General features: G+C 43.4%; 1 protein-coding gene across 2 annotated transcripts in view; it reads left to right on the forward strand.

The window, feature by feature from the left end:
- Positions 1–20,334, forward strand: part of zc3h7bb (zinc finger CCCH-type containing 7Bb) — a 43,742-nt gene that overhangs the window by 3,597 nt on the left and 19,811 nt on the right. For both annotated transcript variants that reach the window (XM_084322455.1, XM_084322454.1), the window contains 3 exons: positions 5,429–5,587; positions 7,056–7,196; positions 14,942–14,984. In XM_084322455.1, coding sequence (XP_084178581.1) covers positions 5,429–5,587; positions 7,056–7,196; positions 14,942–14,984 — 343 coding nt within the window. The remainder of the gene's footprint in view (positions 1–5,428; positions 5,588–7,055; positions 7,197–14,941; positions 14,985–20,334) is intronic.

A 20,334-nucleotide genomic window follows, 5' to 3' on the forward strand; every position in this document is an offset into this window, starting at 1 on the left:
AAAGCATTCATTCCTAAAGTTACATCTTTGATGCTTGAAATATCAGAGCTTCCACATTAGCGTAGGGTTTAGTTTTTACTTAATAGCGAACGTGAGATAATGCAACAAGCGAGCTAGCTGGGTGCTCTCATTGCTAACAGCTAAGGCTAGCGGACCAGGCTAGCGTATTTCCGGCTTTATATGCAATAAGCCCAAATCGTTCTGGTTGTTCGCCTGAAACCCCAAATACTCCCAAATCAAAGGTATATACCATGTACTATGTGCCTTCATGGGGGGGGGGGGGGGGGGGGGGGGGGTAGTCTTACCCCGAAAATGCGATCGTTACAAAAAGCTTGGTTTAGGTCCGGTAAAATACGACACTGTGATCATTACAGAAACATGTTTCAGGTTCGGTAAAATAGACATAGAATATACCTTACCTTCAAGGCACTCGCTACCAGTGTGGAGACGCTAGGATTCGCGTGTTCGAATCCAGCTCTCCACATTGTTTTTCAGTTTGGCTGGTCGTCCGCAGTAATACACATTGGCCGTATTACGGGGAGGGAAAACTGAAGGGTGGGGATCGAACGTTGTGAACAAGCGACTCCTACAAGTCGGTTGGTGCGCCTGCGCAGTAGAATCAGGAAGTGTCTGGGGCAGCGTGAGCCTCCCACGCGTTACTCCTAGACACTGAGAGATCGAGCTGCGCAGGTGAAAAGATGCGACTGCTGTTACCTCAAGTACCGGAGGGGACTTGTGCTATGTATGACTTAGTCCACATTGCAGCCGGCTTGTGGGAGGCAAGAAACAGCGTTCGTGACAGGGGAGGGTTGAATTGGATGATACGAAATTGGGATGGGAGAAAAATATGGAAAAATGGGAGAAAAAGTGGATCAAAAAAAAAAGAATATACCTTACCTTACCCAGAAGATACTCTAAAAAGAATAATTCCATTCCAATGCGATTACTCGTTTATATGTAATTACTCGTGTATACGGGAAACTATAGGTTTTGAGGCGAGAAGATCTCCTAGCGATTGCTCTGCAAGAGCTCCTCTCCTTAGAGCGAGTCAGCACAGAAAGGGATCAGGACAGAAACTGTCTGAACTAGACTATCAGAGTTCAAAAGGTAGGCGATACTGTCTGCCACCTGGTGAGATTCTATCGTCATTGCAATTCCAACGTAGGCAGATGAATCAGGGACACCTAGAGCAGCGGTTCTCAACAGGGGTGCCGCAGAGAGCTGCCAGGGGTGCCTTGAGATTTAATTTTTTTTTTTTTTTTTTTTTTTTCGGATTACAGAAAATGATCACTAAAGTGCTATCTGTTGCAGCTGCACTGTTTTCCATGACAATACCATATTTGGATAAGTTTGACCATTTCTCAAAATCTGAAAATCATTATTTAATAAAACACAGAAAAGGATCACCAAGTTACTCTGGATAAAAAAAAAACTTTACAGACAACATTGAGACAAAGCTTCCTGACATATCTCCATCCAAACTCTTGAAAGAACTCATTGAAATCTCATCTGATACCACCTGGAGAGCTCGTTTCAGAGTGTGGTGCTGAGTACCAAGTATCTCATGATGCAGCAGTTAAGGTGTTGATACCATTCAGCACCACATATCTGTGTGAAGCTGGCTTTTCATCCATGACAGCTCTGAAAACAAAATATAGGGCCAAGTTGAGCCTTGAGGATGACATGCGTGTTGCCTTGTCAGAGATCTCCCCACGTATTGACCGTATTATTAGCAGCAGCAGACCTCGCATTGAGCTAGAAATGTCCACTGAGTGAACGAGTGCTTATTTTCTGTATTTATTTATATTTTTTGACAAATGGTAACTTGGTGATCCTTTTCTGTATTTAAAAAAAATACATGATTTTCTGTTTTTGAGAAATGGTAAAACTTATCCAAATATGCTATTTTTATGGAGAACAGTGCAGCTGCAACAGATAGCACTTTAGTGATCCTTTTCTGTATTAAAAAAAATAAAACATGATTTTCAGTTTGAGAAATGGTCACACTTATCCAAATATGCAATTTGTATGGAAAAGTGTGCAGCTGCAACAGATAGCACTTTAGTGATATTTTTCTGTAATTTTATTGAAAGAAATATGCTATTTGATTTACTACTACAAGCAGTGTAATGTCAACAGTACTAAGCCATTTAGACCTGAAACACCTGTTAAACAATGCATTATATAGCCTGCATATACACACAAATGTGTTTCCCGGTTTCTTAAATAAACATTATTTTGAAAGCAAGCACTTTTGTCATCATTGTAGCAAAAAAGACAGGACCGGAAAGTCTTTATCGTATGTAGGGGTGCCCTGGAATATTTTATTGAACACAGGGGTGCCTTGGCAGCAGAAAGGTTGAGAAGCCCTGACCTAGAGGGCTCCGGCTGACGTATAGAACGGGGATCAAAGGAAAAATATCAAAGGATCAAAACCTGAGAAATCTCGGGTATGGCGCTCAACCGCTGGCGAGATAACCCGACTTATCAGCAGATCCAACTCGGGTATGGCGCTCAACCGTTGGCGAGATAACCAGACTTATCAGCAGAGGGCGCTGATGGCCCGTCAAGCGCCAGTGCTTTGTTCAATGTAGGGATAGCTTTACTTGTGAGTGCTTAAAATATATGAAATAATATAGCTATGGATCTAATTAACACGTTGATTGTCAGTGAGTTGCTTCCAGTCAACATGCACGAAATGAAAGATAATCTTTTCATACATACATTTCCGTTTTATACCGTGGTGAATCTATTTCTAGAGCGTTCTGCCTAATCTCAATAAACTCCAGCAAATCGAGCTTCAATGTATTTCCTTAGAGAAATCATGCCATTTGTCGCTTGATTTATGAATAGTTTTCAAATAAACACTAGATTATCGATATTATATGTGTCATCATGCACGAACAGAAGTGGGGTCTGAAAAATCGCATCTCTGTACTTTGGTCGGCGCGAACCACACACACACACACACACACACACTCACACACACACACGCACACACACACACGCTCCGATGGCGGTGAAAGAAACATTTGATCAACCCAAGATTGGTAACATAGAGTCCTTACCTCACATCTGCTTTCCTGCAAAAAGATTAATCCAATTCCTGATCGCCATTCCAAATATTGATCGCGTTTATTGATCCAACGTTATATGTCCAAAACGCTTCTATACTTTAGGCAAGGGACTTGTCCTTCCGCGTTCCCGTTTCACGCTCTGATTGGCCACGCACGTTTCTGGTCATGTGACATGTGCGCCAATTGTGGGACGGCAAGTTTTTGCACGGTTAAGCTTAGGCACTCTTTCGAAGTTGGTTAAGGTTAGAGTTTGTCTTAGAGCGAGCGTGACGGCAAGTTCTTTCGACGGTTAAGCTTAGGCACTCTTTCGAAGTTGGTTAAGGTTAGAGTTTGTCTTAGAGCATGGCGATAGAACGCCAGGTAGTTTGCAGGCTGTTCGACGCGGAAATGGGCAAAGACACAGCTCGTCACGCTATTGCGCGCACATGTCACGTGACCAGAAATGTGCGTGGCCAATCAGAGCGCAAAACGGGAACGCGGAAGGACAAGCCACTTGCCTAAAGCATAGACTTATCCAAAACACATAATCCACACTGCTCAGAGTGTCCCCAGTCCATGTGTTATAACGATACTGCATGCCTGAGAAGGAAAACCTGGACCGGACTTCTTAGATCAGCGTACAGCCCAAGGTGGAGGGATTTGAATGATGTGCAATACCAGCCGGGAGGCGTAGGCGCCAGGCGGCGGCATTTGCCCTTTTGTGAGCTCGGACCCATTCCCAATGATTTTTTTTTATCCACTTTTTCTCCCATTTTCTATATTTTCTCCCATCCCAATTTCGTATCATCCAATTCAACCCTCCCCTGTCACGAACGCTGTTTCTTGCCTCCCACAAGCCGGCTGCAATGTGGACTAAGTCATACATAGCACAAGTCCCCTCCGGTACTTGAGGTAACAGCAGTCGCATCTTTTCACCTGCGCAGCTCGATCTCAGTGGCGAGGAGTAACGCGTGGGAGGCTCACGCTGCCCCCGACACTTCCTGATTCTACTGCGCAGGCGCACCAACCGACCTGTAGGAGTCGCTGTCCACAACGCCCGATCCCCACCCATCAGTTTCCCACCCCCTAATACGGCCAATGTGTATTAGTACGGACGACCAGCTAAACTGAAAGCAAATGTGGAGAGCGGGGCTCGAACAGGCAAGCCCAGCGTCTCCAGATTTCGTGGCGAGCGCCTTGCCCACTACGCCACGTAGCCGCCCCACCCATTCCCAATGATAACGTCAGGCTGGATGGATGAAAAATGAATGGATATAGCTAATAAAATAAATATCGATTAAAACCCGAGATATCTCGGGTCTTGGCGCCCAGCGCATGGCGAGTTAACCCGAGATATCTCAGGGTTGGCCTGGAATGTGTTAATGTATTGCGTAATTTCAACGTGGAAATAAGGAATATCAAAATAAAAGCACACGTTGTTGAACTTGATGCATATTTATTAGAAAATGAAATTACAGCACTATGCTATCAATGAAATTAATTCATATTATCAACAAAAGCAACAGAATTGTTTCTGTATACACAATAAACGAGGCATATTTAGCCAAAATATGTTGCCAGAACATGAAAAGAAAATGCGCTCACGTGCGCTTTGGCGGAGATCCGCTGCTACTCTGAAAATCCGGCCTCACAGAGGTATGTTGATGAGAAGGGGACAAGCTTTCTCAGCGCAGCATTACACAACACTGGGTACTCGTTCCGGACTGATATCCAGAACTTTGCGAGGGCCTGTTGTCCAGTGAACTTGACTTTCAGTAGCTCGTTACACGAAAGACTAATTACCCCAAAATCTCCGCTGATTAACCTGGAGTGTCACTAACAGAGTTTCGTAATCCAGCTCATTATCAGCACATTTCTCTGCCAATCGGTTGTTTTTGTCTGCAAGGAAAATCTGCGCTTCTTCTCTGAGTTAAAAAAGGCGATTTAATACTCTGCCTCGAGATAGCCACCTCACTTCAGTGTGGTATAGCAGCTGGTTATGTGCAGAGCCCATTTTACCGCGACCAAGCGGCACCGCTTCTGACAACAAACCTATCCATTGCGAGTCCAGGTTACACACAAAAGACCACACCCCCGGCCCCCTCCCGCGATTATACATGCGCAGGATGTAGTGAGATGTGTATTGGAATACTGTGTGTCGGCCTCCGTTGATGAAGGGGCGAGACATGGCAAATACACACAGCTGCCGGGTGGAAAACTCGATCAGAGTTATTATAATTTTTTTTGGTACCCTTAAAAGTACAGAGTTCGGTACCCGACCCTACCAGTTTAGCGCCTTAACAAATCCCAGCCCTCCCCAAGCTGATCCCCTGCACCGTGTTCATTGTCTCTCTCCGTGTGTCTTGTTCCAGCGGGAGTACGAGCGCGGTGTTCAGGACTGTGACAGCGCTCTGTGTGTGTCTGAGGGCTGCCGCAGGGCTCTGTACAGGAAGGCTCTCTGTCTGCGGGAGCTGGGGAAGCTCAGGGAGGCCTACGAGTGTGGCACCCGATGTCTGCTCACCGCACCACATGTAAGTTATCAGAATTAGGGCTAACTGTCTGTCTGTGTGTGTGTGTCTGTGTGTCTGTGTGTGTGCTCACAATATCTGTATGTATGGATCCCATGTTAGATAATCCAATTGATGTTTCTCATATCAGACTGCCTGTTAACACTTTGATCGCCATGCTTAAATTCATAATTTACCATCCTCCGCCAGCCCTATTTAATATGGAGAAGTTCCCCTTCTTTGCAGGGCTATAACTTTTTAAATTGTATTGCTAAATTGACATTACTATGGCCCATTCAACGTCCTATATCTATTGTTCAGGGTGTAGCAACATTATACCTTTTCATTCACATATTCATACTAAAATACGGTCTAAAGTATAAGTATGTTTTTATCGTTTTCTGCAGTGATTTATAGCTCAAAATGCATTATATTGATGATGAAATACAGTTTGATAGGAATCTGCGCGAGATAAAAAATTTCAAATGGACGTGCTTCTAGAAGTTACTACGTATGATCTGATGATGACCGGATGGGGGGGGGGGTCGTTTATAATTCCGTGGCCAACGTTATATGATTCATCTAGTGTGGGTGATATGATCATTAGAGCAGTTAGTATCGAACACATTGAAAAATAACGTTGAAACTCACCGTAGCTTCCTCGCGCCGTTGGGCGAAATATGATTTCGATCACAGATTTTTGAAATATTGATATCAAAGACGTGGTCCAGCGTCTTTGGCAGAATAAGCATGGCGGGGAAAGACGTGTCCCAGCGTTTTTAGCGATTTAAAGTGTTAATGTGGGAAGTGTGATAAAGTATCAAACTTATACATTTCAATTAATTTAAATATATTGGACAGTCCTAATAATAATAATAACAATAATTAAAAAAATTACGTCTGTTCAGTTGCTGTTAAAGGGGCCCTTCACCAAAGAAAAATGCAGATGAATCTCGCACACATCCCAAAACTCTTTGCACACATTAATTTAGTTTGACGGTTATTGAGAGTAAATGAGTTTGAATATGGCCACCAGTGATGTCAGCGGGGACATTGAATCTTTGTGTTGTGTTCATTTCAGCTCATTGGTCCATAAGACGAGGCATTGCTATTCTTTCATCTACATTATTTCATGGAGCTGTAATTAACGCAACGCAATTCAATTAAATTTCCCCGCTGGTGGCCATATTCAAAGTTTCAAACTCATTTACTCAAAATAACCGTCAAACTAAATGAACGTGTGTGCAAAGCATAAGTAAGTCGCTTTGAATAAAAGCGTCAGCTAAATTACTAAATGTAAACGGTTTAGTGTTACATTGTTCTTTGGCGATGTGTCAAGAGTGTATGTATGTAGAGTACATATAGAGTGTATGTAGAGTACATGTAGAGTGTATGTAGAGTGTATATCAGTATTGTTATCTTTTATTGTGTTACTTTCCCCCATACCTTTTCTACCAAGCCTTAACAGGAACCTTTGTCCTTCTGTCTTCAGGACAGGCAGGTGGTTGACTTGGCCCAGGAGCTGGCTAATAAACTGGGCATGAAGGTCCGGAAACCCTACAACAGCTCTCAGACAGAGTCCTCAACCACAGGAGGGGAGAACCACGGGGAGAATTCCTCACCTCCAGGAGAGGTAGGTGGTGTTTAGATACCAGCCCATGAGTAACAGCAGGAGAGGTAGGTGGTGTTTAGATACCAGCCCATAAGTAACAACAGGAGAGGTAGGTGGTGTTTAGATACCAGCCCATGAGTAACAGCAGGAGAGGTAGGTGGTGTTTAGATACCAGCCCATGAGTAACAGCAGGAGAGGTAGGTGGTGTTTAGATACCAGCCCATGAGTAACAGCAGGAGAGGTGAGTAGGGTCGAGCTGCAGACTCGGAGCCTCGAGGTCCAGATTGGTACTTCGCCCTGCCACAGGACTAATGCGGAAGTATCTCGAAGTACGTCTGACGTAATAGTCCTGTGGCAGGGCTATGCGGAAGTATCTCGAAGTACGTCTGACGTATCTCGAATTACGTCTGACGTTTCTCTACGTTAGCTAAGCGAACATTAAACGTTGTATTCATAAAATAATATAAAATCAGCAGCATGGGGAGGGCCGGGGGGAGGGGAGGTACAGGTAGTAGAAGACATAGAGGTAGAGGTCACATAATTATAGTACAGTGGAGAAGTAAAAATGGAATAAAAAGGCAGTGTAAACAATATACAATATTATTAACTCTAATAATAACACGCCTCGCGGGCTCATTATAATACGAGAGCCGTGGGTCTGCATTGTATAGAGCGGATCCCCCGGCCGTATTCAAGCGCTGGAGCGCTTTGCGATGGATCAAACTGTATTAATATAGTAGTAATAATAGTAGTTGGCTAGTTGCGCGCTTCTGGCCACCTCCCGCAGTGCGTGCATACACACATACTGTCTGTAGCTATACAGTACGTGCAAAATTAATTGTCAAGAGCCAATCGCACAGGTTGCCTCATCTCATCTGGCTCTGCAAATAGATCTAGAGTCTGAATATCATATATAGCCTGCTGATGATCTCTCTCTCGAGTCAAATCCATTCTGAGAACGGAATGCAGTGCCCGCGACGAGGGTCTTGATTGATTGATTGATTGATTGATTGATTGAAAATTGTATTAACAGATCATGCTGGACCTACAAAAGGCCTTTGACAGGTACACACAATTGTTAAGGGGATGCAGACCAGAGAAAGACTTTCGCCTTGGGGGGGGGTCGGGTAGGAGGGGTGGGGGACACTGTACAACTGTACAAGCAAAACTGTACATTGGAATATTGACAACCATACTTGGTCATTTACTGTACATTGGAGGGGGTTGGGTTACAACACAGGAGCAGAGTATAAACAACAGTACAGGAATGAGAAACAGTAGGCCTACTGTACTGTTGTTTATACTCTGCTCCTGTGTTGTAACCCAACCCCCTCCAATGTACAGTAAATGACCAAGTATGGTTGTCAATATTCCAATGTACAGTTTTGCTTGTACAGTTGTACAGTGTCCCCCACCCCTCCTACCCGACCCCCCCCCCCCCCAACCACCTCCAATGTACAGCCCCCCCCCCCCCCCCCCCACCTACCCAACCTCCTCCAATGTACAGTTTCTACGTCAAATGTATATACTCTCTTTTCTGGACTCTTTTTGTATCACAAACAATACTGTATTTGCAAATCTGGTATGTCATATATGTCCTGATGAATTGAAAATGGGGGACCCTGATGTAAACAAGACGAAAGTCTTTCTCTGGTCTGCATCCCCTTAACAATTGTGTGTATTGAGCTGTACTGTACTGTACCCATTCTGCAATCTGTTAATAAAATGTTCAATCAAGAATGGAGTGATTGACAGTGTCAAAGGCCTTTTGTAGGTCCAGCATGATCTGTTGATACAATTTTCAATCAATCAATCAATCAATCAATCAATCAATCAATCAATCAATCAAGACCCTCGTCGCGGGCACTGCATTCCGTTCTCAGAATGGATTTGAGATCATCAGCAGGCTATATATGATATTCAGACTCTAGATCTATTTGCAGAGCCAGATGAGATGAGGCAACCTGTGCGATTGGCTCTTGACAATAAATTTTGCACGTACTGTATAGCTACAGACAGTATGTGTGTATGCGCGCACTGCGGGAGGTGGCCAGAAGCGCGCAACTAGCCAACTACTATTATTACTACTATATTAATACAGTTTGATCCATCGCAAAGCGCTCCAGCGCTTGAATACGGCCGGGGGATCCGCTCTATACAATGCAGACCCACGGCTCTCGTATTATAATGAGCCCGCGAGGCGTGTTATTATTAGAGTTAATAATATTGTATATTGTTTACACTGCCTTTTTATTCCATTTTTACTTCTCCACTGTACTATAATTATGTGACCTGTACCTCTATGTCTTCTACTACCTGTACCTCCCCTCCCCCCGGCCCTCCCCATGCTGCTGATTTTATATTATTTTATGAATACAACGTTTAATGTTCGCTTAGCTAACGTAGAGAAACGTCAGACGTAATTCGAGATACGTCAGACGTACTTCGAGATACTTCCGCATAGCCCTGCCACAGGACTATTACGCTTAGCTAACGTAGAGAAACGTCAGACGTAATTCGAGATACGTCAGACGTACTTCGAGATACTTCCGCATAGCCCTGCCACAGGACTATGTACCAATCTGGACCTCGAGGCTCCGAGTCTGCAGCTGGACCCTATTGGGAGAGGTAGGTGGTGTTTAGATACCAGCCCATAAGTAACAGCAGGAGAGGTAGGTGGTGTTTAGATACCAGCCCATGAGTAACAGCAGGAGAGGTAGGTGGTGTTTAGATACCAGCCCATGAGTAACAGCAGGAGAGGTAGGTGGTGTTTAGATACCAGCCCATGAGTAACAGCAGGAGAGGTAGGTGGTGTTTAGATACCAGCCCATAAGTAACAGCAGGAGAGGTAGGTGGTGTTTAGATACCAGCCCATAAGTAACAGCAGGAGAGGTAGGTGGTGTTTATGGTGCGTTCACGTTAGGTGGGAAGAAGCGGACGAACCAGATGACATCTCGTTGCTACAACTAGGAAGCATTCACGCGTTGAACTCGAGGAAACGCCCACATCCAAGATGGCGATCGTAAGATCAGTGTTATTTTTGGCGCTCCTTATTGTTATAATAAAAGTTAAGTAAGTATATAAAAGTATAGCTCGTTTTTCATATGAAGAGTACAGCAGTATGATTGTATTATTCTGATTATGTGATCAAAGTGATCATTTTGATTTGTATTTACCTTGTATTGCCGACATCGCCGTCAAGCTTGCTGCCATGATGGTTGATACTTCCGCATTTCGGGACGCGAAGTGGGAGATATCGGGGTCTATAAAAAACTTCCATATGACCTAGTAGGAATTACCACTAGGAGGCTGACGTGAATGGTTTTTCCCAGTCGGAAGCTGGTTCTTCCGCTTCTTCCCACCTAACGTGAACGCACCATTAGATACCAGCCCATAAGTAACAACAGGAGAGGTAGGTGGTGTTTAGATAACAGAACATAAGTAACAGCAGGGCCCTATTCCCCGTACCTGGCTAACTGAGTTAGCCGGATAATTTTCAGCATAGTTTGACTTAAGCCAGACCTTTCCGTTGCCCGACTCCGGAGCAGGGTTTAGTTCAGTTAGCTGGATGAACCATGGCCACACCCTCGCAAAGAAATGCCAGCTCGCTTCCTGAAATAATTATCCCAGTGTAGATCTGCATTATACCAGTCTGAATTATGTTTTTGTGCTTCGTTTTTCTAGAGGGGGCTTTTGAAATGTAAAATAATAGACTTAAAATGCTGATAATAAATCATATTCAGCCTATAGATTTACTTTGTCCTAAATAATGCACGTCATAGTTATACGGATACGTCGCTCGGAGTCGCGTTACACACTGCATGTGGTTATTTTAATAATGGCGCATTGCAAATGTGAATCCCTCTGGATATTTTTAATGAATGAAACCTATCGGGCGTTTGGCTCTGTTTAGTTTCATATTCTCGGCTGTGGATGTATTTGCTTAACGGAGCGCCCGGATTGTGTTTCATTCAAGCATAAATTGAAGCTTATGCGTAGTCTGTGGATTATGAATTACGAGGAATCTGAATCTGTGGATTGTTGAATTGTATCACTGTCACTCGCACGTTATTGTGATATTGTAACTGGGATTAAAATGTCTGAGATGCGCTGTTTGACGGATTTGAGAAATTGAATGAGCCGTTGACATTAAAGTGGAGATGAAGCATAGCGATAAATACATATTCATAGCATCACATTAGTATTTAGATAAGCCACAGAAAAAATCACGTTATAAAAATAAGGCGTTTCTAAGAAAAAACGATTTGTAATGTCCATTTATGTAGCATTTATGAACATGTGCGCCGCCATTTTGTTGCTGACGTCACAGTGTTGGTTTGGTGTATACACTGTGGGTTAGCTGCATAGTAAACATGGACTGTCAGGTCAGTCAAATGTTGCCTACCAAACAACGGGACCGCGGTGGTTCTTTTTGTATTGCTCCTGACTGTTCAAACTAATTTACCGTGTGAAAGAGAGAGGAAAGTTGGTTAATTTCCACAAACTACCAGTGAAAAAAACAGTGTTGTTGGCACGTTGGCTCAGGCTGGCTGCACTCAGGCGGCGCGATCAGCCTGTTGGACAGGGAATGAAGATCTCCAGCGAACACTTCATTGCCTCGGATTATGTTGTTGTTGTTGTCCAGAAGACCACTAATAAGCTGAAGCCTGGTGCGGTTCCCTCGGTCTTCGACAGACAGACCGGCAGTTCAGCGTCGGGACCATTTAGCCTGCTGGCTACATAGCTCCACTTCTACCAGCGTCGGGACCATTTAGCCTGCTGGCTACATAGCTCTACTTCTACCAGCCGGGTACCGGCGTTAGCTCCCGGGAGCGATGGCTAGCTAGTTAGCACCAGCCGGGAGCGATGGCTAGCTAGTTAGCACCAGCCGGGAGCGATGCACCAGCCGGGAGCGATGGCTAGCTAGTTAGCACCAGCCGGGAGCGATGGCTAGCTAGTTAGCACCAGCCGGGAGCGATGCACCAGCCGGGAGCGATGGCTAGCTAGTTAGCACCAGCCGGGAGCGAACTAGTTAGCACCAGCCGGGAGCTAGCCATCCCGGCTGGTGCTAACTAGCTAGCCATCGCTCCCGGCTGGTGCTAACTAGCTAGCCATCGCTCCCGGCTGGTGCTAACTAGCTAGCCATCGCTCCCGGCTGGTGCTAACTAGCTAGCCATCGCTCCCGGCTGGTGCTAACTAGCTAGCCATCGCTCCCGGGTGGTGCATCGCTCCCGGCTGGTGCTAACTAGCTAGCCATCGCTCCCGGCGGTACCCGGCTGGTTGAACTGCAGCTATGTAGCCAGCAGGCTAAATGGTCCCGACGCTGGTTGAACTGGAGCTATGTAGCCATCAGGCTAAATGGTCCCGACGCTGGTAGAAGTGGAGCTATGTAGCCAGCAGGCTAAATGGTCCCGACGCTGAACTGCCGGTCTGTCTGTCGAAGACCGAGGGAACCGCTTCAGCTTATTAGTGGTCTTCTGGACAAACCTCCCATCCTCTTCAAAGCCCCCCTCAACAACATAATCCGAGGCAATGAAATGTTGCCCGCAGATCTTCGTCCACTGTCCAACAGGTGGATCGCGCCGCTTCAGTGCAGCCAGCCAACGCGCCAATAAAAGTGGTTTTTTTCACTGGTAATTTGTGGAAATGAACCACCGTTCCTCTCTCTTTCATGCGGTAAAATTTGTTCGAACAGCCGGGAGCAATACAAAAAGCACCACCGCGGTCCCGATGTTTGGTAGGCAACATTTTATTTACAGACTGACCCGACAATCCATGTCCATCCATAGGCATCTAACCAACAGGTGTATACTAGGAGCCAGCCCCAACCAGCCCCATGACGTCGGCAACAAAATGGCGGCGCCCATGTTGAAAACAGGGATATTATATTTGATTTCAGACAAATAAGCTAGATTTCACATTTGATTATAGGACCCTGTCTTACACAAGGTACACAACAAACAAACTAGGATCACATTGCTCACTGCTTCATCTCCCCTTTAATGAATTTGAGAAAATGCATTTATCTGTTCAAGCACTGTTATCTGATGATGAACATGAGGTGTCACTGGTATAAACCAAAGGTTAATCAATTCAATGCATGTATGGATTATGTCCGAAACAGATTAAAACCTGATTAATAGTGAAACTGTATAGCCGGCTCCAAGCCTCTCTGACACGTTATTTCGGGTCGCGCCTTGAAACTTTGGGAACCATGTATTTATATATAAAGTACATGATACCTAAGCCGAGCGCATACAGTAGAGATATCCTCATAAGCATCTATTAATTCGTATCAATTAGATACTCTTTGGGCTTGTTTGTATCTACTTATTCTGAAAGAGTTTAACAAATTATTTTCGCTAGCAATAGATCTCATTCGATTATTCATTCATTCCATTAAGCCTACTGCCAGCAGGCACATTTCAAGAAATATAATCTGATTGATTGGGGTAATGAGGGATTTAACATTAGCCTATAGATTATGCATTTAACTTGTCCGCGAGGCTATTGAGCCGTACTGTATTGTACCCATTCTGCAATCTGTTAATAAAGTTTTCAATCAATCAATGCCGTTAGAAAATCTAGATTTCTGCAATCGACACCTGCTGTCTTTTCAGCTGAGGCGGCCGCGCGCAATTATCCTGAGTATCAAGTCTGGTTCGAATTAACAAGACTGAATCAGCGTTCGAGGAACAGGGAAAGCGCGGATTCAAACATCGGGTTAATTGAATCTGGATAATGGGACTTTTGATCGACTTAGTTGAACCAGGTACGGGGAATAGGGCCCAGGAGAGGTAGGTGGTGTTTAGATACCAGCCCATAAGTAACGGCAGGAGAGGTAGGTGGTGTTTAGATAACGGCACATTAATAACAACAGGAGAGGTAGGTGGTGTTTAGATACCAGCCCATAAGTAACAACAGGAGAGGTAGGTGGTGTTTAGATACCAGCCCATAAGTAACAGCAGGAGAGGTAGGTGGTGTTTAGATACCAGCCCATAAGTAACAACAGGAGAGGTAGGTGGTGTTTAGATACCAGCCCATAAGTAACAACAGGAGAGGTAGGTGGTGTTTAGATACCAGCCCATAAGTAACAACAGGAGAGGTAGGTGGTGTTTAGATACCAGCCCATAAGTAACAGCAGGAGAGGTAGGTGGTGTTTAGATACCAGTCCATAAGTAACAACAGGAGAGGTAGGTGGTGTTTAGATAACGGCCCATAAGTAATGGCAGGAGAGGTAGGTGGTGTTTAGATAACAGCCCATAAGTAACAGCAGGATGCAGAACTCGAGAACTATTAGGAATGTCTGACCACTGACCACCAAAACCTGCACAGACTACAACTACAACGTATGACGTAATCATGCCAGTTAGGGTACCTTGTGTATACTGCACCTTGTGTATACTGTTGACTTTTACTCTTACTTATAGTATATATTCAGATTCAATATTGCCTATATTTATTGTAACGTATAATATAACCGATGCATACAGACCCTCACCTGCACCTTTGTTTACACTGTTTATTTTTCTCATATTTTTATATTCAGAATTAATTATATTGTTTATACTGTTTATTTCTTCTCATATTCAGATATTTTATTGTCTATATTTATGCCTTTCTACTATTACCCTGCCCATACCTGTACCTCCCCTCCCCCCTCCCCCATGTTGCTATGACTCCCACATTTCCCCAAGGGGATCAATAGAGGAATATCTTATCTTATGAAGGATGAGTTGGTAAATCGAGTCTCTGTTTCTCCTCAGATGTCCTCGAACGGGCTAGAATCTTTAACGGCCATTGTACCAGGTATGGCATACATCTTCAGTTTTCTTAAAGGGCCAGTTCATTAATACAATACAATACAATTATTAATACAAAATTAATAAAAACATATTTCACCCCTTACCCGGAGTGCTATCTAGCCATCCAGATCGCTTCGGTGTGATATGTTTAGTCTTGGAGATATCTTCCGTGGAGATATCTGTCGTTACCATAAGGTCTGTGGATTATCTTGAGTAACCGTGTCATGGTTTCTGGAAAGAGACCTTGCTTTCGAGTTCTTCAAATATATTTTCTTTTCTGCGTGCTATTCAACTCTATTGTATTGGAGTGACGAAAGATAATCTATATGGCATATATCTCCCAAAACTAGTAGAATCACACCGAAACTATCTGGATGAATAGATGGCACTCCACGTAAAAGGTGGAAAATATGTGTTCTTGTATTTTGGGCGAACTGCCCCCTTTTTAAATCACACATCATAATGGATCAAATGGAATTCATGTCACTAATTTTTATTCCTGTTAGTAGGGCTGGGCGATATGGCCTAAATATGATATCACGATATTTTCTGACCTTTCGGCGATACACGATACGCATCACGATGTTTTTCTTTTTTTCCCCAAACAATTCATTAGGAGGCTTACCAAGACAGTATTTGAGTTTGCAAGCTAACATTAAAGACAAAATAAAATACCCATGCATTTAGCATTTTTATATTATATATTAGATTTAGATTATTGGATTATTAGATTATATATTGCATATATTTAGCAATTAGATATTATATGATTTAGATATGAAATATGATGAATTGAAAATGGGGGACCCTGATGTAAACAAGACGAAAGTCTTTCTCTGGTCTGCATCCTCCAGTCCACTGTTGACTGTTGTTGTATTGAGCTGTACTGTATTGTACCCATGCTGCAATCTGTTAATAACGTTTTCATTCATTCAGTCGGCAAACAGAATCATTTTGATTGACAGTCGCGTCTGCCAATTACGTCACATCGCTTGCTGTTCTTAGCACCAATCGGCAAGCGCGTATTAATTTTTTACTTCCGCCATTGGAGAGCTCAATGACAACAACAATGGCAGCGGTAGCTCGCCGCGGCCGACGTTTAGTTTTTAGCTACGCAGGATGACTAAACGACTGGAGGCATAATGATTTTACTGCAACGGATGTTATAATAAAAGCCTTTCCATACATCTGTCTGATTGAAAACGTTATTAACAGACCGCAGAATGGGCACAACTGAGTCAGCACGGGCTGAGATATGAACGACTAATGCTTGCTATATCTAGGTCGACCTCGGTCGTTGCTATGTAAATACGCTGATGTTATTGAAAGTGTAACTATATAACGTTAATGCCACAAAACAAATGCCTTTGTTATCATAAGTAGTAACTTTTGATGCAGTAGTGTGTGTGTGGGGCGGCGCTGTTCAAAAGTGTCAACGTGTGGACCAGATTGACGCGACACAAGCCTCTTGGGCAAAACATCACGATATCCACGATACGTTTAAAAAGTGTATCGTTAATGAACTGTACCCGATATTTATATAATATCGTCATATCGCCCAGCCCTACCTGTTAGCATTTCCATCCTCTCCCATATCCTCATTCCATCCAAGGAAGCTATAAAAGAAGGAAGGGTCATCACGTCAGAATACCAAGGTTCTATACTTTGCTTGGTGCCAGACGTTGGTGCCAGTTCTACTGAAGCCTGTATTAACCTTTTCACTGCCACACGGCAGAAGGTTAACCTAGGGCTGTCGCGGTAACCGCATCACCGCAATCCCGCGGTGTGTCAAGTGACCCGCGGATGCAGAACAGACAACCGCGTCAACCGTGGACTAAACAAAAAAGGGGCGTCATCATTTTTTACTCGGTTCATTTAATGACGAGGCGTCCGTTTTCCAGTAGCATGAGCTAACTTCACGTTTCCATACAGTTTACAACTCACAGATGAAATCAGGATTTTTCATATCCCGGACTCGAGCCCCCAATGTATACCTTTTCCTGTATTAATCTGAACCGTAATAGAGTACAGGGGAGCGTTCCAACACTCCCGGGCCGAAGTGCCGGTCATGTAACTTGCTCAATGTTATTTGACTAACGTTACACGCAAATTAAGTGCTGCCTCTCTCTACCGACCCCGCTACACTCTGACTAACCCCTATGCTCACTTCGTTAACGTTATTATAGCTATTATGATCTGTAATGTCAACTGGATAACGTTAGCTTTGTTTGCAAACGTAAGTTAACGTTCGCTATCTGTGATGTTAGCTATAGGCTAGCTATAGTTAGTGTAGTCCCGAGTGTAGTGGGGACGGCGGAGAGGCAGCACTTAGTTTCCCCCAATGATGAACAATGATGACACAAGTTGTGATATTTAACTAGCTATGTATGTGCATTCACATTCACTAACGTTAAAATAGTGTTATATTAACGTTAAATGTTCGCTCAAATAACGTTCGTTTTAAGTAAGGAGAAGGGCATATATCCCACAACGCATCGCTCTTAACACTTTCAGTGCCGGCCGTGTTTTCCTTTTTACCCCGTTGAATGCCACCATCCACGGCCAATGTTAACGTTAATATCGCCTAATCTATGTTTTAAATTATGGCTATGTGTCTAATCTGCCCGTCGCTTATCAAAGAATCATTTTCCAGTCAACATTGTCAAGGCAGATTGTATTTTTATCGCTTCATTTCCGTTTGATAGCATTTTGAAAATCCCCCGTTTTCGGGTAAAACGCCTTTTACTCCATATTCCAGAACGTTGTCATTTGTCTGCCTATTTATGAATCGTTTTCAAATAAACGCTAGATGATCGATAGTATGTGTGCGCACGCACGCTCGTGCCGCGCGCTGATAATCGCTGCTCTTATTTCCTCATAATCAAATTTATTTATAGGGCCCGACAACACACGTTAATGTCCCCATGGGCCGTACAGATCTTCTTTAAACAAGTCAAGAAGAAAACATAACAATAAGTCAAGAACAGAACAAGAACACCATAAGGTGCAAACATTTTTAGATGAATGCAAATAAATGAAAGAATGCAAGCACTCCCAGACATACCCCACGCGAAGGTAAGGAAAAACTCACTAAAACCTAACCATAGGGAAAAAAGCTCCACAGGCAGTGTGGAGGAGAGAAACCTTAGAAGGGCCATTCAAGGGGGGATCTCCCTTCTTAGATGTTGGTGATAGTAGTGTTGCTTTTACAGTCAAAACAGCCATATCACATATCACAAACGCTTATATATCCGTGAAAACGAGTCTAATTATCCTAACACTGATAACATAGATTCCTTACCTGAGGTCAGATGGTATCCAAATGGTTTATTCCAATTTCCGAACGGCATTCGAAAAAATCGATAAATGTATTGATCCATCGTGTGTACAGTATAACGCATGATCCGCGCGGCTCAGAGGCTCCAGAATGAACTCTGGTAGACCCCGGCTGCATCAGTGAGAAGTAAAATGTGGAGTCAGAAATCCGTTCTCCCATTTACTTTCATTGAGTCCATTCCAAAAGGGTGATTTACCATCTGGGAGACGATAGGTTGCGCTTTTTTCACATCTGAGCGCCGGCAGTCCCTGGATCTCCAACGGTACGCTTGCGTGATGCAATATGATTTCAGATTGCTAAAAAAAAATAAAATAAAAAAACACCAGAGAATACTCGTGACGTGGCATTCAACGGTCGGGGCGTAAACCAGAGAAAAGCCGTGAGTGGCATACAAAGTGTTAAAGGAGCAGGCAACACCCTACTACTTTTATCACATTTCAGAACGTTGAGGGACAAATGGAGAGATTATAAAACATGTTTAAAATAGTTTCGGGACTCCTACGATCTTAGAATTGTTTTCTAATCACGATCGCGGGTAAACTTGCATGTCTTTTTAATAATAAAAAAATATATACAGGTATAAAAAAATATATAATAAATTTTTTTATAGAAGTGCGGTACCACCGCATCCTGCAGTGATTAGCCACACACACAACCGCGGTGAGAAAATGTCATACCGCGACACCCCTAGGTTAACCCTTTACACAACCGACGGTCGCCGCAGTGAAAGGGTTAACCGTTTTGGTAGCGCGGCAGTGAAAGGGTTAAAATATACCAGCTATCTGAGGAAATATACATCAACCAACATGTCAAATGTTAGCTAGTTAAAGGAACACGCCAACTCTTTAGGAAATTAGCTTATTTGCCATCTACCCCGGAGTTAGAAAATCAGATACATACCGTTTTATTCTCTGTGCATGCAGTAGGAGTAGGAAGACCTGCACCGTTAGCCTAGCTTTAACGGAAATTCACGCATCACTTGAAAAGCTCTGTTTACCAGGAAACATGATTTCATTGAGTGAAGTGGATATCATCAGATAGTTGTGGATATCATCAGGTGATGTGTGAAATCACTGCAGTGCATGCACAGAGAAGAAAGGGGTATGTATCTGCTTGTCTAACTCCGGGGTAGATGGCAAGTAAGCTAATTTCCAAAAAGGTTGGCGTGTTCCTTTAACAATGTAACAAATCGCAGATGATTCTGACATCCGTGGTAATAACCTGTTTGAATGACGGGTCATGAATGAGGAGACAGACTGCTGATCCCATTCAACTCAAATATCGGCCGAACTGAACGTTTCCACACTTGGCACCAATGTGTGTTCACGCACTACACAGTGACGAGATGACCCTTCCTTCTTTTATAGTTTCCTTGATTCCATCCTTCCAGTCATCCCCTCCTCTGTCTTCATCTCTCTCCTCTCAGCAGACCTGTCCAGTGTGTCCCTCCTAAGTCTTCATCTCAGTCTTGATGATGATGATGAATAGTTTATTTTCGGTCTTTGTTTACAGATCAATCAAAAACACACTTGTGTGGACTTTCAAAAAAAAAAAAATCCAAACTCAATGACCGAAAAAAGGAATAGGCTGAAGCACATGCTTATTTTTGCCTATCCTTTACAATTCTTAAAAACTAAATATACTTTAACACTTTGGTTGCCTAAGGTTAAATTAATGATATACCATAGATTGCCAGCGCTATTTGTCTATGGAGAAAGTCCCCTTCTTTGCAGGGCTATAACTTTTTAAATTCTATTGCTACATTGTCATTATTAGGGCCCATTCAAAGTCCTATATGTATTGTTCATTGTGTAGCAACGTTAAACTTTTTCATTCACATATTCATAGTAAAGTATGGTCTAATGTATAAGTATGTTTTCATCTCTTTCTGCAGCTTTCTCCAGAACGTGATATATAGCCCCAAATGCATTATATTGATGATGAAATACAGTTTGATGGCAATCAGCGCGATATAAAAAATTCCAACTAGACGTACTTCTAGAAGTTACTACACGTC

Source organism: Notolepis coatsorum (genome assembly GCF_963971535.1).
Source record: "Notolepis coatsorum genome assembly, chromosome: 10".
In the NCBI taxonomy this organism is placed as follows: Eukaryota; Metazoa; Chordata; class Actinopteri; order Aulopiformes; family Paralepididae; genus Notolepis; species Notolepis coatsorum.